The sequence below is a fragment of the Leptodactylus fuscus genome, chromosome 2 (genome assembly GCF_031893055.1).
Source record: "Leptodactylus fuscus isolate aLepFus1 chromosome 2, aLepFus1.hap2, whole genome shotgun sequence".
Taxonomy (NCBI): Eukaryota; Metazoa; Chordata; class Amphibia; order Anura; family Leptodactylidae; genus Leptodactylus; species Leptodactylus fuscus.
In genome coordinates, this window is record NC_134266.1 from 173,354,532 (window position 1) to 173,372,760 (window position 18,229).

Below are 18,229 nucleotides of genomic sequence, written 5' to 3' on the forward strand. Positions count from 1 at the left end.
TTAAATTACTTGTGGACTGCCCATCTTCTTTAAAGACCCTTCACTTGTTTTTCCAAGAAACAGGATATTGATAACTAATCTTTAGGATCGATATCTGATTCATGGCACCCTATCTGATCAGCATTGCAGTTTTTTTCTTTTTACTTGAAAGAGAATTAGAGGACCTTTCATGTCCTCATGAAAGTGTGATTTTATATACCTCTAGAATGCTGACAATGCACTGAATTCAGCGCATTCTGCTTTCCTGATATGTGCCCCGATGGAGACATTGGTGTCGTTAGTTTCAGCACTGATATCTTCCCACTGTCAGAAGGGTGTTCCTTATAGCTCAGCGTCATCTTTAAGCTGCAACATTTTGCACAGGCTCTACTGGATTGACCCATGTAGACACTGAAAAGGCCATAGTGCAAGACCAAGACTGTCAGTTACGTAAAATAAACTACGTTTTCCTAAAGCCCTTATTTCACCTTGTAGGGAGAGTAAAACAAGGGAACTAAAAATAAATGTAGTTGACAGGTCAATAATGTTTATGAAAAAGTATAAGCCAACAATTGGTAAGCCCTAAGAGTTCTTTTAAACTTGGAAAAGTTATTCAGGTGAAGGTATTGTACAATGTTCCACAGTTGTTTTGTTTTTTGTTTTGTTTTTTTTCATGTTTGTTTTTTTGTTTTTGTTTTTTTTTGAAAAAAAAAAATAAAAAATAAGACCCGCTCTGTTGTCATTTAACAGACGAGGACTTTCAGTCTGCTGTCAAGAAGCTAAATGGTCAACTTTACCAAGAAAGTAAGAAAAGCCGAAATGCTGCATCAGGTAATAAATGGGCCTCTGTTGTAAAATGTTCATTTTTGCTCTGTCAATGTTAAATTGCACCAGTCATTGAAACCTTGTATTGTACACAATGATTATCTCAACTTTTCATAAATGATCAGGGCATTTGACTAAAACGTATTAAAATATGTTTCCGTCTTCAATATCAGGCTGCTTTCCTTCTTTATCTTCAATCAGCCTGTTTACATCAGATTCTGTCTCCATATCCAGCTCTCACACAATAGCCTGTGCAGTGTATGTCTTATGCATGTTAAACCCTATCTAATAAAGTGAACCACTGAATATGACAGGTTACTTCTAGTCTTCAGTGTGACTTACCATTCTACTTTCTTCCCACCTATATTTCTTTAGATTCTACTGAAAAGCCCACCACTGAGTCGGAGAAGGAGTGTGTGATTGTATGGGAAAAAACACCCACTGCTGAGGAAAAAGCGAAGGCTGAACAATTGAAACTGCCTCCAACGTTTTTCTGCGGGGTGAGCAGTGACACAGACGATGATAAAGAGAATTCTGAAGACTATGACTCCGCAGTAAGGAAGGTGAAGGAGCCTGAAGTAAGCACAATGCTTCTTGGCACTTGTCGTAGACTGCTGGGCAATGAACCCTTCCGCTCAGGTGTCAAGCGTTGGTGTGTGCTGGCTTTGTGTAGCTTGCTTAAGGAGTTCTCAGGAGATTTGCTAAACTTGCTGTTATTTCCTATAGAAGGAAACATAGCAACACTTGTTGCACAGTAAATTTATAGTTTATTGCCTAAATCCCCGCTAGAAAAGGACTTTATGCGGTGATGTTGGGATTGACTGCATCGTGGAATACAGGGTTAACCACAAATATTGCGAAATGTAATAAAAGTGGGTGAAGTGGAAGTTACTAAGAGTAACCAAATATATTAAGAGGAACTCTCCTTTTAATAATTTTGGCAAATTCTTGGTTTTGTGCCAGAAAAGCAAATCTTCATCAACTTATTGCAATGTCTGGTGTAAATTATGGTAAATCTGTCAGCCGGCTGGAGGCTGGGCTTTTTCTGCTAAACTCTGTCATATTTTTCAGCACTTTTTAAATGCATAGCATGGCAAAACATCTCACATATTTGTAAACTATGACTTGGGCTAAATGTTGCTACTTTATACAACAGAAAACTGGTGTAAATGGGTTAGTACATTTTCTAGACCATAGTACCAAAATGTGACAATTGCTGTGAGTTTAGTTTGGAGTAATAGAACTACATTCTGTACTACTCCTTCCTTGTATACCACTTGGAAATAGTCTTATACAAGGCACAAATACTGCTTCCACTTGACATGTGCAGTAGTTGCCTTTTTATTTGGGTGAATTGCAATATTTTTTTATTTTCCATTTATGATAGTGCATTGCTGCTGATTTTGTGTGTTTGTGTAAATGTGGTGACTGTGCTTGGTTTTATAGAAGGTATCTGTATGTGAAACAAGGTATGATTGGTTAGCTGTTGGAATTATACATTTCAACATATTGCATGTCTTGATGCATGGCATTGATTTCTGCACGTCAGTTCAATTTGACCTGGCCAGTGGTCTATAAATTACTATTAGCCTGATCCATTGTCAGTCTTCCAATAGAAAAAGATATTCTCCAGTGGAAATGCAAATGGGAGGAGTCTGTCTGATAGCAATGTTACAAGGCTAATAGTTCACCACCTACCCACTCTCAGGTACTAGGACTGTTATTGTATTTCACTTTAGATGTAAGCTGCTACTGTTGTGAAGGCCAAAATTCCTTACCTCAAATGTTTGTGAAGATAATTGTATTTATTATATGTGCTTTACGCACACATGAATACATTCCGTAATAATGTATTTTGTGATGATAAATAAGAATAGTATAGTTGTAAAGATTATTTTTGAGAGACTAGAGCTTATGTATAAGGCAACAGAGGTTACTGAATGACTGCTAAGCATTGAACTTTGGATGATTTTAAAGAGGACCTTTCACCATCATTATGGCTTGCTGCCTCTGAATCACACCCTTGCCTGACACTGCCTTCAAAGGTTTTTTCTGGGGATTTTTTTTTTTCTTAAAATGGTCTGTTAGTGCAATTGTTGGGTTAATAAGTGCACCCAAAATTTGTGGGTATCTCTTGGAGCACCTAGCATCTTCTGCATTTTTTTACGTGGTGTAGCTTCCTGCTGCCTTAGCTGATGCAATTCATTCTGGTAGTTGTAGGCTCACACTATCTCCCTCTTACTTCTCCCCCCTCCCTGTCTCCCTAGCTATTCCTCCTTCTACTAGCCCTTCCCAAATAACTCAGCCTACGCCCCCTACTCCATTACACTTACCTGTCTTCATCCTGTCAAGGCTTCCTACAGCACAGGCATGGGCAGCTACTTCAGACTCCCAAGCTTGCGCAATAGAGATGGAGTGTCAGCTTCAGTTCAAAGCTGGGGCTTTGGCTCTTTTGCACATACGCAGGCAGACGTCACAGAAGGAAGAGGAGCCATTCCCCGCAGAAGGAAGCCTGGACAGGAAGAAGATGGATATGTATGATTGGGGGGGGGGGGGGGGGGGTAATGAAATACAGTTTCCAGAATCATATAGTCACATGGTGGGGGGGGAGGTGCTTAGATTAGTGTAGGGATTTAATTTTATCCCGGACAACTCTAGTAATAGCGCATCATGGACCAAACCAACTGTGCTTGTTATTCAGGAACAGTGGAGGCTAGAGAGTAAATTCCAGCTGGGATCAGTGGAGCAGCAACTAATTGATGCTAAGAACTTGAATTGGTCCAATTGGTGCGGTTCTTTTTAAATGCTTTGAAATATGCAATAGTTAAAGTCTGAATATATACTTTAGTGATAGATTTCGTCAACTGGACCAACAAAAGTGTGTCTACTGTGAAAAACTGTACTGACTTTTCCCGTGGACTGTTTTGTTGTGGGGTTTTTCTTTCCAACTAGTGAGGCCCCCCCAATCGGTCAGTTTAGTTGTTCTGGTCGCTGGTGGGATTGTTCATAATGATCCCATCATTGATATGGTTGGTGTCTGGAATCTAATGTGTATGTTTGGCTTTAGCCCTAACTTGGTCACCACTAATAGTTATCTGGTTTATAACATCCAAAAAATTTATTTTCTTAAGATCACTCGAAGTTGGTATTTCGCAAAGTCTTATATTTTATGGCATCATTGTATCATACCGCCATGTTCATATACACCATACAGCTATAACATTAAAGCTACCTGCCTAATATCTCGACAGTGCTGACCTGTCGAGATATGGACTATACAAAACTCCAAAATGTGCCGTCTGGTAGAACAGAATTATCAAGGCAGACTGTGACATTAGGTATGCAGAGTGGTCAGGATTCTACCCCTGCCAAAACCTCTTCTAAAACACTTCTGTGCTGCTGTAGAGTTAGTTAGCAGCGTGTCCATCATACCTTTATGGTAGTCTTGCAGGCAAAATAATAAACATATACAGTGCAGCCTGGTAACATAAGGATGGACAGATCCTGATGTGTGGTAACCTACGGGTGCCTTAGCAGATACGTCCATGTCCTGGTTCCACTGGGCAGCTTAGGGGGCGTTCACACTACCGTCTGTGTCCGACATGTAGTGTCTGCTCAAAATCTGGCACGGACATTAGGAGCGGACACTAGCTGTGTCCGTGACACCTGTCATTTATTTAAATGGGCATCGGGTGCGTTCTTTTGCACTCCGTGCCTGTCCTTCCCTGTCCGCAAGTGAAGATGTCCGACTTCTCAAGCGGACAGAAAAACCCGACATGTAGGGTTCTTCTGTCCGCTTGAGAAGTCGGACATCTTCACTTGCGGACAGGGAAGGAAGAGCACTGAGTGCAAAAGAATGCACCCGATGCCCATTTAAATAAATGACAGGTGTCACGGACACAGCTAGTGTCCGCTCCTAATGTCCGTGCCAGATTTTGAGCAGACACTACCTGTCGGACACCGACGGTAGTGTGAACGCCCCCTTAGTTGTGTATACATTAACCATTCATTTTCTGCACTTTGATACAGGAACGGTATGTTCAATATGTCACTAACAATAGAATAGGAGTGTTTTAGAAGAGTTTGTTTTTGTGGTGGTGGACTCCCTTTTAACTGCAGAACTTAAGCTGTATATTCACACCATGCTGTAGCATTCTAGTGCCAGTGACTCTACACAACGTAATGTCTGAGTGCAATTCATTCTGAAAAAGTAGTTCTAAGGGGTGCTGAGGGCACAAGTGAGAATAGCATTGGCCTGTGTCAGTGAGAGTGGAGGGTTGGAGTTCCAGTGGACCTTGTGAATTAAAGGGATTTTCTGAGTTATTAAAACATTTGCCCAGCATGGCCGCTCCGTTTCTCTTCCCCCTATTTTGTTTGGCTGCAGCAGTGACATGCTATATGGCATAATTTGATTATTGCAACCAATGATTGAATTTGGCAGTCTTGGGGCATATGCCACAGAGACCAGTGACACCCTGCAGGGGTAGGGGGACTGGAGCAGTGATGCTCGTAGTGATGGGGAATAAACTGGTAAGCATGTGCTCTTTTGTTATTTTATGACAAGTAATTTGCAGTGGGAAAATGTTGTAATTTATCAGAAAATCCATTTAAAGCACATAAATGGTAGAGAGCGCAAGGGGTTAGTTTACTTGTATATGACTATTTGGATGCACTTCTCTTAAATATGTTTCATGTTATATACTCGTGGTGCATACTTGTATTTCTATCTACTTATTTGTTCATAGCATTGATATTTCCTTTCCTTTATTCCTCCTTCAGCTATTAATTCTAATATGTTTCGGTGTCACCAACTGTGCCAAGTCTACAACAGTTGTTTGGCTGCTTAGTCTGTAAAATGGTTCTGGATTACTACCATTTTTTTTTCTTTTTACAGCTTTCTTGTTAATGTCAAAAGTATACAATCATGGTTACATATCTATGAATAAAGATTTATTTCCCTTACCTATTGTCCTTTTTCTCTATTCTGGCACAATTCCCCGTTTCTGCAGTTTTCTACCTACTTGCTGTATATGTTTTGCTGAGGGTTTTTGTCCTGCTGTCTGTCTGCTTTACTTTTTTTTTTTTTTTTTTTATTTTAAAATCAGGTGCGTACTAATATTTTAGTTGTCGTAACTGTTATGTCCTCTCACTTTGGCTTTTATGTATAGACTGTCTCCATTGTGCAGAGTTCACTAGTGTCACTACTATGTGTAGCTTGCTCGGTTTCAATGACATTGGTGCTATGGATAGACATATGCTATAAAGTTGGAGGACCAACACTTGAGTATACGGACTTAGTGGTATCAACCAATTAGCATAATTGTGGGCCTAGGGGGAAGACCCCTTGACAATACACTTCTGTCTGTAGTCAAAAGTAATGATATTGATATCTCTGAAACCGAGAAAGCGACACATAAAATAGAAAAGCAGCAGAGTCAGTGCAGCAGCAACAATTCATGGATATAAAGAAGTCAAAAATGTCAAGGGACATGGCAGGTTCTCCTTGAAAAGAGCATTCAAGCTTCGGATAGTACAGTATTTTGAGTCTTTGACACGTTAGCATAGTAAAGTTTTTGTTAAACCTTTCATCAAAATTTGCTTTCACTAATAACATAGCGGGGGGAATTGATATAGAATGACATACCTTGATCTTTATGTCCACTGAGCCAGTGGAGGATGCAGTTAATTCCTGATGTTCATGCATCTTGTCATGAGTTAGGCCCATCCTCTCAGCATCTCTGCGCCTAGGTGAAAATCTACACTTGTTCCTTGCTAGTGCAGATTGTACTGCTATTTATGTCACAAAAGTGGGATAATCATGAATGTGGTGCCAGTGATGTGGCCCAGACCCAGTCTTGCCCATTTTTTGGAAAGTGGTGAGGTTGGCACAAGTGCCACTTGCAACTATTTTAGGTACAAGTGGGTTTAAATATTCAGAAATTGACAATTTGTGACTATTTTGTCCCAAGAAATGGTGCAAATTATGTTTTCTTCCCATTATGTGCACGTGACAAGCCTTTTACCATTATATAACTTGTATTCTGAATTTTTAGCAGCTTTCCCCTCTGCGGGCGCTCTCCAATGTTTGTTTTCCTGAGTTGATGTGTGGGGTCTTGCTGCTGTGTCATTTCTGCTGTGGCCAGCACTTTAGAGAATGGATTCTCCTTTACTCTCTAAGGGTGCATGCACACTACGTAACGCCGGGCATGTATGAGAGCCGTACATGCCGGCGTTACAGCAGGGCTGCCGAACACTTCCCATTCACTTCAATGGGAGCGCTCGTAAACGCTGCTGTTACGAGCGCTCCCATTGAAGTGAATGGGAAGTGTTCGGCAGTCTGCTGTAATGCCGGCGTGTACGGCTCTCATACACGCCCGGCGTTACTCAGTGTGCATGCACCCTAAGGCAGGGATAGGGAACCTTCGGCTCTCCAGCTGCTGTGAAACTACAACTCCCAACATGCTCCATTCACTTCCATGGGAGTTCCAAGAACAGCAGAGCAAGTATGCATGCTGGGAGTTGTAGTTTTGCAACAGCTGGAGAGCCGCACGTTCCCTACCCCTGCTCTAAGGGCTCATTCACACGCAGTCTTCTGGCAGCGGATTTTGACGCGGAATCCGCCTCAAAATCCACTGCCAAAAATGGCTCCCATTGACTTCTTTTTTTCGCTATCTAGTAGTGGAAAAAAAGAAGCGACATGCCCCTTTTTACTGCGGATTCCGCGGCTGAATCATTCGCGGTGCAAGGCTCCCTCCTGATTAGGCCCATTCATTTGGGCCTAATCCGGATCGGGATGCCAGTGCACTGCATCGGCTAGCCGTGAGGGAATGTTCACACACAGAATTCATGTAACTAGCCATAACTGAAAATGAATCAAAAGGGGCATGTGGGACACTATGGAAAAGTATTTGCCAGTACTGATGTAAATTAAAGTACTTTGGCTTCCTAACCCAGCCTGTCTGAGCCTCTTTTCTCTCTGTTCCCGCTCTCTCCCCTCTTTAGACTTCTTTTTAACTCCAGTTCAATTTTGATCTAGTAAGATTGGGTTGTCCAGAAATAGGAAAATAAGTCTGCGTTCTTCATGAACTAGCATGACATCTGTCACTTAATCGGGCCTGGAAATACAGATCAGCTGCATTGAAATGAATGGAGCTGTGCTGCAATACTGTTCACAACTTGTACTCAACCTTCTAAGCAGAGATTTCAGTGTGAAAGTTAGTTTGGCAGGGTGGGGGAGGAGAAAATGCTCATAAATGGAGCAAGAAGCATTTGTATCGGATAAGATATAGAATTTATTTGCTTGTGCTAGTTAGGCAAAGTCTGTTGACCACTTAGTGACCATTTAAGACTTAAGCAGCTTCTTGACTTCTGGCAGAATTCGCCCTAAGGCCTTATGCACATGAACATATATTATTTGGATGTGGATAAAAGTACGGCCTCATGTATTTCAGTGGTCCCGTACACACAGCTGTAGTATTTGCGGCTGTGTGAACAAATTAAAAAGTCGCAAATTTTGGAGCAGGTCCTATATATGTTAGTAATTGTGGCCCTGTCAATTCATCGAATGTATGGGTCAGCGAAAACTTATACCAATCCGTGTCATTGACCTGCACAATGTGCATGAAGCTTAATCCTTCCCGATCTGGGGATATGAGGTAAGCTAAGAAGTAAAATAATTCAGCTGACCTTGGTGTGACCTGATATAGCCCAACTTGCCATTTGTGTCGTCAGATTTCCGAAAATACGGAAAGGAATATTGTTTTTGAAAGTGATTACACAAAACTAAACTTATGCCATTGCAGTGAAAGATTTCTCGTTGCCTAATAATCATTAAAAAATTTCTGTCATCTTTAGGTAAACGGCTTGCCCTACTGGTGGGGCTTTGCAGATGCTGACTCAGACAAGGGGGGGTGTCAATGGCTATATAGAGAGTCAGTGTTTGCAAAGCTTTAACATTGCCCTACACAACTATACGAATGTGTAAATGTGCTATTAAGGTGGTTTTCCAGGATAATGAAGATCTATCCTAAAGTTAGACAGGGATAGGTCTGTAGGTATTATATCTCAGTCCCATTCATTAGAATTGCAACAACTACTAGTTTTGAAAACAGAGGACCCGTTTAAAAAGTTACCTGTGGAAATCCCATAAACTACAATGGCGTCCACTGGGTTTCCGCCCCAAAAATTCCGAGAGAAGTCCTGTTTTTAGAACTTTTCTCTCTGCATTTTTTTTTTAACGAGTTTGAGGACGGAAACCATGAATGGAGTTCAAACGCCGGTGTGAACCCAGCCTTAGCTGTAGGACCTCAGTTCCCCTACAGTCTGCTTTCTGCTCCAGTCTCTGTATCAGCTGCTGAAAACAGCCATCCATGGAGGAGGTGGGTGTCATACTAAACTAGGTCACCAGTACAAATCTGTGGCACTCTGTATTTTTTTATTTTAATTTTTTTGTCTCCGATGGTGAGAAACATACAGGAACTGCTTATATATTTAACTTCTGCTCAATTCACTCCTAGCTTTGGCTTAAAAAATGGTAGGGTGGCGGTTGAAGTAATGAAAAAATGTAGCCTCCACCCTCCCCCACTTCAAAATAACATATTGTAATATTGTAGAATTTAGATGCAAAGCTTGTTGCGTATTTACTTTAACAGGATCAGAATTCAATCACTAGCTAATGAATTAGAGGGGCTTTACTGCTTCTGATTGTCCACGGTTGGGGTCAGTGGTTTGGCGTACCAACTCCATAGCGCTGAAATATGGTACTCGGTGGTTTTGCTTGCCATCTCTTCACTAAATGAAAAAGCACATATCTAGCTCAATATGGTGTCTGTGATTTTGTATAAACATGGCTCATATCTCCTCCATCTTGAAAGTGCATGTAAGGGCCCAGGTGATAGCGTGTGAAAATTGTATACTATGGGAAGTGATCGCTTTACAGCAGAAGTTCAGAATTTGTTGGGTTAGGATAGACATACCCTCTGGAGCACTAGTGCTTAATGTATGTTCACACTGTAGTATTTTGCTCAGTAAGTCAAAACCAGGAGCGGCTCTGAAACACAGAGCAGGCGCATATCTTTCCATTCTGATTTTGTGTAGATTCCATTACTGGTTTTTGGCAAGTGACCACACCATAAGAGTGTTTAAGTACTTATCTATACACCGTAGAAAATTGCACATCCCCCATGGTAAAGCTGGTTGGAAAAAAATGGCTGACTCATAAAAGAAATCCTAACTCTGGCAGAGACAATTTAATGGTCGTAAGTCCCTTCTTGCTCCTATGCTAGTTAACCCTTTACGTTGCTGAGTGGTGGATTGTGCTGCGTGAGAAATTAAGCCATTGTGTAAAGGCATTATTCTTTATGGATATTGTTAATTTTATTGTTGGAGCAATGTTTTAAAACGAAATTATTTATGTAGGAATCCACTGAAACAAGGACTGGAACAGTTGCAGCATCTGTAACCTCATCCACAATACAAGAAAAGCCAGACTCCACCACCAGCCTGCAACCGGTTGACTTATCAACAAAAGCTGAAGCACCCGAACCAGATTCAACTACCACAGGTATGTAGGGTCACCTAAGCAATAACGTGGGCTAGTACAACAGCAACATTTATGGTTCTCCTCAACCCAAACAGAAGTATCTCATGTATTTTACAGTACATAGACCCAGAATATTGGCACGTTGACTTGTGTGAAACAGTACACATGAATGTGCAAACTGCCTCAACTATACAAATTCATTCAATTCGTTTTTTTGTTTTTGTGTTTTTATGCTTTTTTTTTTTTTTTTTAATTCATTACATTTTGTTGCTATTTTGTCAGCTATCAACTTCTCTTTCGGCCTAACCTCTGAAGCAGGAGTATCATTTGCTGACCTGGCATCAAAAAATGGGGATTTTGCTTTTGGCTCCAAAGGTAGGTTATACTTTTTCAAATTTTTTTTTTTTTTTCTTATAAATTATTAAATTAAACTGTTTAAGGACTAAGCAGATCATGAAAATACTTATTACTGGACACTAATACATAAATGTATGTGGCTTTGTAGCTGTTGCTAAACTACAGCTCACATCATCCCAACCTGTCCAAGCTTGACAGTAGTTGTAGTTTTGTGACCGGTGGCCCTGCAGTGGAATTTGCCTGTATTAATATGGGACATACCAATCATGTGGTGGAGGCTTGTACTGGCACCGTCGTGCCCTCACACAATATAAATGTGCTCCAAAATGGAAGAGACCTGAAGAGGATGCTGGGGATACCTCAAAAGCCCAGGAGAGGTGAGTATAATCCCCTTCTCTGGTCTGTCATGGTGCTGTGGGACCCCAGCCAACTTCAGCTGGCAGCGAGCTCGGTACCATTCCAGGCCATGTGCCTTCCTCCAGAGACCCCGCTCCACCCACGCTGAGATGTTCAGTGTCATAGATATGGGTACAAGAGCAAGGGTATTGCCAATGGCTAGGTATATAAATGGAGCTGATCTGCCATTTTAAAGAATCATGATTCTGATTTTTATTGAAATAATTCAATTTTAGACCCACCCAAGAGTTTGTTATATTCCATGCAGGCTTTTTCTTCTCAGCTGATCAACAGGTTCTTCACTGTAGCCCATGGTTGAGTAGAAGTTAAAGAGCTTGATTCTCCCTGTCCTCACTAAGGAAAAACAAGAAAATGGAGAGAAAAATCGCCCATAAGTTTAAATGAAATCAAGATGCTCTGATAGTTAACCATCTGTACATGACAACCATTCACTCTGATGAACATGTTCATTGAAAAGCTGGATCGTCTTATTGTGACAGCAGAGAAAGGGGAACACCTCTTAGAAGCGGTCTTGTCTTCTCATTATTTACCAATCATTACTGCAAATGTGACAAGGCAGATAGTTTGCACCAAGTGTCGCCACCTATGAAGTGCTAGTAGATAATTTAGGTGTTTGCTCATTGCAAAATGTGATTTTCTAAAGTACTAGAAACACTTTGTGCAGTTCTTAGCTCTCATCGGACATCAGCATAGCAGGGCTGATACCTTAGTTCTAGCTTTGCATTCTTGCATATTACAAGTGAAGAATATAATCTTGTAGATATTTACTGTGACGACAATGTTTTAAATATATATAGTTTCAGTATGTGTATTTTTTTTCAACAAATGCAGACAAAAACTTCCAGTGGGCAAACACAGGAGCAGCAGTGTTCAGCTCTGTAGGGCAGAGCCAGAAACCAGAGAATGAAGGTGAAAGCGATGAAGATGTGGTTCACAATGAAGACGTGCATTTTGAACCTATCGTTTCCCTACCAGAGGTAATGTTATAGCAATTTGCATTAAAGGGGTATTCCCATGACACTTGTTCACTAACCTGCAGGCTGTTGTGCTCTCTTCACTTCCTGCTTCTCTCGGCACATAGGTGGGCGGGGTTTTACTTGCACGGGATTGGTTGTAAATGAATTACCACAGTGTGAAGCTGATGTAGCAGAGCTGCATTTGAGTCAGTTTGCATTACATACAGAGGTAACGGACTCCCTATCTCAGCCCTTATCAGTCAAATTCAATTAAACCGACTGATAAGAGCTCAGAAATCCCGGAGCTCTCACCTCCCTTATGTGAGAAGCTCCGCTACTTAAAAGACACAAACCGCTCAGAGCTGCTCCCAGCCCATTCCTCCCCCCCCAGGCAGCTACATCACTTGACAAATGAGCAGATAATCCCAAGGGCCATAGAAACGGAGTGTAAACAATGAAGTGAATAAATTAAGATAGCGGCCAAATAAAGCAGTTTTGATAAAGCAATGCATTTAGGAAAAGTCTTAAATCCACATAAACTAGCAGTATAGATAGGATCCTTGTGATGGGTCAACCCCTTTAATGAATAGTAGCGGTAATTGTAAGAAACATTATAATGTATCTCATCAGACAGAATTACCTATTCCTAAACTTACCAGGTTGTTTCCATGTTCTCCTCCTTCTACTAAACTGCTTTTCATTACAAGACTGTAGCTCAGACAAACTGCCTAGATCCTACTGTACAGGAGACAGCGGAGTTATATCTAATATTATACAGGCCAACCTATAAGAATCAGAAAACTAGAAGCAACTTCCCATCCCCATTCAACACATTAGGTGGCTGTTCTGAGAAGGTATTAAGTACACTGGGTAATAGTGATATCTAGATTCAGGAGCAGTTGGGGGTTTTTCTCCAACAAAGAGGTTATGTTCTGTGTGAAGGTTCTAAAATAATAATAAAAAAAAAATCTGATAAAAAAGGGGCATTGTTTTCTCAAGTTGTAACTTCTTAAACATACCCCAGCCAGTCCCAAGACCTATTTTTGTGCAGAATTGTGTATTTTGTGTTTCAATGGAGAGTGACTACATTCATATAGCCCAGTGGTACTTAACCTTGTTTGAGGTACCGAACCCACCAGTTTCATATGCACATTCACTGAACCCTTCTTTTGTGATAAATCAAATATGATTTTTTTCCAAATTCAAGACATAGGTATATGTTTTTTTACTGGTACACAAAATGAACTGTGCATATGGCCTAGTGCAGTGATGGTGAACCTATGGCACGCGTGCCAGAGAGGGCACGCAGAGCCCTCCATGCTGGCACGCGTGCGGTCGCCCGGATCGCTCACCAACAGGGAATCCGGTACAGGATTCCCCGTTGATGAGCGATCACTGCCTTCAGTTGTATGTGCAAATGCACATACAGCTGAAAGCTGTCAGGGTAGGCCGCGGATCGCGCGACCGCAGCCTACACTGGCTGCAGAGTTTGACCTCTGCCCCGACGCGGGCGCGATGACGTCATCAGCGCCGCCAGTGACAAGAAGGTGGATGCCGGCGGCTCTTCAGGGGTGAGTATGAGAGTGGCTCACTGTGTATATGATGTTGGGGGGAGCGCTTATAATACTTGGTGGGGTGTATGATACTGGGGGGGAGTGTATAATACTGGGGGGGCTTAATACTGGGTGGGGTGTATAATACTGGGGGGAGTGTATAATACTGAGGGGGCTTATAATACTGGGGGGAGTGTATAATACTGGGGGGGCTTACAATACTGGGTGGGGTGTATAATACTGGGGGGAGTGTATAATACTGGGGCGAGTGTATAATACTGAGGGGGCTTATAATACTGGGGGGAGTGTAATACTGGGGGGGCTTATAATACTGGGGGGAGTGTATAATACTGAGGGGGCTTATAATACTGGGGGGAGTGTATAATACTGGGGGGGCTTATAATACTGGGGTGGCTTATAATACTGGGGGGTGTACTAAAGAGCATATAATACTGGGGGGGGGGGGGGCTATTTATAAGCACACAATACAGTGTGTGGATGCCACTGTGGAGCATATAATCCTGTGGGGGGGGGGACACCTACTGCGGAGCATATAACACTGGGGGGCTACTGTGGTACTGTGGAGAATATAATATTGTGTGGTGGGCCCACTGCAGAGCATATAATACTGTCTGGGGTCCCCTCACTATTTATATCACACAGTATCTGTTTTATAGCAGACGTGATATTAGTACAGGATGTAAGAATATTACACGGTAACTATAAAACAGATCCTGTGCGATGTAAATAGTGAAAATTAATTGTTCAAAGTACCAAATGCCGAGACCTTTACATTTCAGTACAACGTTGTTTGTATTATTGAAAGCTCTGTAAAGCCCCACATGACTGTAATTTTTGGTCAGTAACTGTCCGCAATTGTGGATCCGCATAGTATTAAGTCTATATTGTCGTGTTGGCACTCCGCGAAAATTTTGTGGGTTTTGGGTTGCAGTTTGGGCACTCGGTCTCTAAAAGGTTCGCCATCACTGGCCTGTGGTTAAGAACCACTGATATAGCCATATCTCCCAATATATAGAATGTGTTGAGAATTTGGCAGGCAGACCATAAAATCCGATTTTGAGACTTACTATTGATATGTTACATTTTGGGAACCAATTACTAATACTAGATGATTAGAATTGTCTATGGTACGCCTACACGGGTAGGAGAGATCTTTAAGCTTTGTAGATCAGTCACATCACTGAAACCTATTTCATGTTAAGCTACATACACTATAAAATCTGTGCTTTTTATATGATTTGCTAAGGTGGAAGTTAAATCGGGAGAAGAAGATGAAGAGATTCTTTTTAAAGAGAGGGTGAAGCTATACCGGTGGGACAGAGATGTCAATCAATGGAAAGAAAGAGGCGTAGGGGAGTTAAAAATCCTTTTCCACCAAGAAAAGAAATATTATCGTGTTCTAATGCGTCGGGACCAAGTACTGAAAGTGTGTGCTAACCATGTGATCTCAAAAGAAATGAAACTGGCGCCCTTAAACACATCTAATAACGCTCTGGTCTGGACAGCACATGATTATTCTGGTAAGTATGTCAGTAATTCCAAAATAGAAATGTAACCAATTTATTCCTGTTGCAGTTAATAGTAGTGTAAATTAAAGGTTTTTTTTTTTTAAGTCTCTGGTCCAGAACCAGTACAGGGGATAGTCAAAAGTAGAAGACTCCATCTACTGTATAGTAGTTGTGCTGTAGTACTGCTGCTCTGCTTCCATTCATTTAATGGTGTCTGGTTTTCAGATGCCTCCCCCCCACTGATCTGATACCAATAATCTTTCCCCCCAGCCACAAGAATCCCCTTTTGAAGCTTTGTTGTTTTTCTGAGCCATGTTCATGGCAGTGCCTGGGAATTCACTCATAATTGGTTGCACTCCACACTAAAACTAACTCTAAGGGCTCGTTCACATCTGCGGCCCGGCACTCCGTACTTAGGTTTCCGTTTCCTGCCTAAAACACAGGCAGGAAACGGAAACCTGCAGGAGTCTCTCTCACCCATTCATTTGAATGGGTGAGAGAGATGTCCGGCCGTGCGCGGCGGTGAGCGTTTTATGCTCTCCGCCGCGAAACCGGGTTTTATAATCCGGACACAGAGTCGGACATGCAGTACTCTGTGTCCGGATAAAAAAAATCCGGTTTCGCGGCGGAGAGCATAAAACGCACACCGTCGCGCACGGCCGGACCCGGTCTATGGTTTCCGCCTTCTGGCATGCAGAAGACGGAAACCATAGAACGGAGACCCCAAACGCAGGTGTGAACCCAGCGTAATTGGTATATCTTAGCCCCAACCCCCCTCCCCCCACAAATATTTAACATTGAAATAAGTGCTAGAGGAATATATAATGGTTTCCCTGGCTGCACCTCACCTGCAACATCTCATTTTCAACATCACAGTTTCAGAAGGACTGATATAAACATAAAGAAGGACAAGTCCAGGAAATTATATTGTAAAAAAGTTTCCCATGATGGGCAGAGAGATCAGTTAAACTCTCATCCTGTACATCTTCCCGGTTGCCACAGAAGGGGGGTGGTACAGAAACCTTTGTCCTTGTTATCACACCCCAATCTTCTTTACCAAGTGCACATCTGATCATCCCTGCACATAATCGGACCATTTACCAACTAATGTAACGATCTGGATCACTGAGTTTTTTTGCTCATTACTTTTGAAGCCTATCATTGCAGAACACGTTAGTGATATACATAACAAAGGTACGTTTATCACAGGTTTTTTTTTAGATTTGGAGAGAAACTCTTATGCAAATAGGGCAGGTGGTGCTCTGGGGGTGGGCCTTCAGCCCTAAGTGCACTGCTCTTGCTACCAAAGTAGGATGGGTGATGTCACAGCAGTGGGAGGATCAGGCTGGAGATGGAAGAGGTCTCAGTGGGAAGATGAGTGCTCCAGGTAGTTAGTCTGGCCCCCAGTGTACAAACTGCTTAATTTGCATAAGACTTCTAATTTATTTTTCTTCAAATCTACAGAAGTGACCGGCATATCAGTGGTATGTTGTTCTTCTGGTAGTTGATTATGCTTGGTGGTGGTTGTTGATATTGATAGAACAAAATGTTGTCATTCAAATGTTTCGTCCAAGTAAATGATCCAATTTTGCCTTCTACAGATGGAGAAGGAAGGTTTGAGCAACTTGCAGCTAGATTCAAAACTCAGGAGTTGGCTGATTCTTTCCAGAAAATATTTGAGGAATGTCAGAGCAAATTACAGTCTTAATGGGAATGCCATTGGATAAGGATTCTACAACTCAAACGTTTTTGGATTCACTGACTGGGTCCTGTTAGATTTTACTTCTGTCTATATTTCTGGTAAAGAGCAATCAGTTGTGCTTCTTCAGAAGATCTTTTCATCTTTCTTGACAGGATAAAGATGAGCAACCATAACTAGATTTACATTTGTGTAAACGCCTTCTCTGTGCACTTGTAAGAACACAATCCTATTTTTTAAATGTTAGTATTGTAAATAAAGTTCAGAGTGAAATCCTTGTCTCATGTCTTAGCTGAATGTTTGCTCCATGCGTCTAAACACTTGTGAATACGAAGAAACAGTATACAGTAATGATATCAGTATGGTAGACAAGAGTATATAAACATAGGAAAAAATGCACATCCCAGCTTGTTGTGTGCTCCACTTCAGTAGTGCAGATCCACAATGTAAAAATATAGTTCAGCATATCTAGGAGTCTTCAGAAGTATAAGTAAGTGAAATTGTCTCATGCTAGGTTCACACCTGCGTTCGGGTCTCCGTTCTGTGGTTTCCGTCTTCTGCATGCAAGAAGACGGAAACCACAGACCGGGTCCGGCGGTGAGCGTTTTATGCTCTCTGCCCCGAAACTTTTTTTTTTTTTTTAAACCGGACACAGTGTCTTACATGTCCAACTCTGTGTCCGGATTAAAAAAAAAACTGTTTCACAGCGGAGAGCATAAAACGCTCACCGCCGCTCATGGCCGGACAGCTTTCAAACCCATTCAAATGAATGGGTGAGAGAGACTCCTGCAGGTTTCCGTCTCCTGCCTCTGTTTTGTGCAGGTAACGGAAACCTGCAGAACGGAGACCGGATGCAGATGTGAACGAGCCCTAAGAAGTGAAATCATTGCCCCCCCCCCCCCCTCCCAGGGGACTATAGCCAATTCAGGTACCTCATGTGGCAGAAGCCTCAAACTAACTTTTATTCACTTTATTAATACAAAAATAGGAAACTTGATACCTGATATAATATTGTCACATTTGGTAAGGTCTTATCAACTCTTGATATACTGTTATGTCATGTACATGATGCCAGCTTACACCATAGGTTTAGAGTTTGAGGGAACAGATGCCAGAATTCCAGCTCCCCCAAGTTCTTGGAGCTAGTGTGAAATTCGTATTGGCCTTGGTGTATCCATTGTACTCTGTACAGCTTCCATATGCATTGTCCTTATTTACATTTAAATGTGTTCCTTACTACCCAGTCTTGATATATTCATTGACTAGATGATGATCAACATGAGGTCTTGTCTCTGGGGATTCCACTATGATTGAATATAAGGGACTGCAAATGTGATATGGCAGTCAGAAACCAAACCTGCCTAAGGCCGTGG

General features: G+C 41.8%; 1 protein-coding gene across 2 annotated transcripts in view; it reads left to right on the forward strand.

Annotated features, from left to right (window-relative positions):
• Positions 1 to 17,116, forward strand: part of LOC142195367 (E3 SUMO-protein ligase RanBP2-like) — a 55,269-nt gene extending 38,153 nt beyond the window's left edge. For both annotated transcript variants that reach the window (XM_075265099.1, XM_075265100.1), the window contains 7 exons: positions 730 to 810; positions 1,180 to 1,382; positions 10,222 to 10,366; positions 10,628 to 10,720; positions 11,951 to 12,096; positions 14,896 to 15,169; positions 16,759 to 17,116. In XM_075265099.1, the coding sequence (XP_075121200.1) occupies positions 730 to 810; positions 1,180 to 1,382; positions 10,222 to 10,366; positions 10,628 to 10,720; positions 11,951 to 12,096; positions 14,896 to 15,169; positions 16,759 to 16,865 (1,049 nt within the window). In that variant the 3' untranslated portion in view covers positions 16,866 to 17,116. The remainder of the gene's footprint in view (positions 1 to 729; positions 811 to 1,179; positions 1,383 to 10,221; positions 10,367 to 10,627; positions 10,721 to 11,950; positions 12,097 to 14,895; positions 15,170 to 16,758) is intronic.
• The last annotated feature ends 1,113 nt before the right edge of the window (positions 17,117 to 18,229 follow it).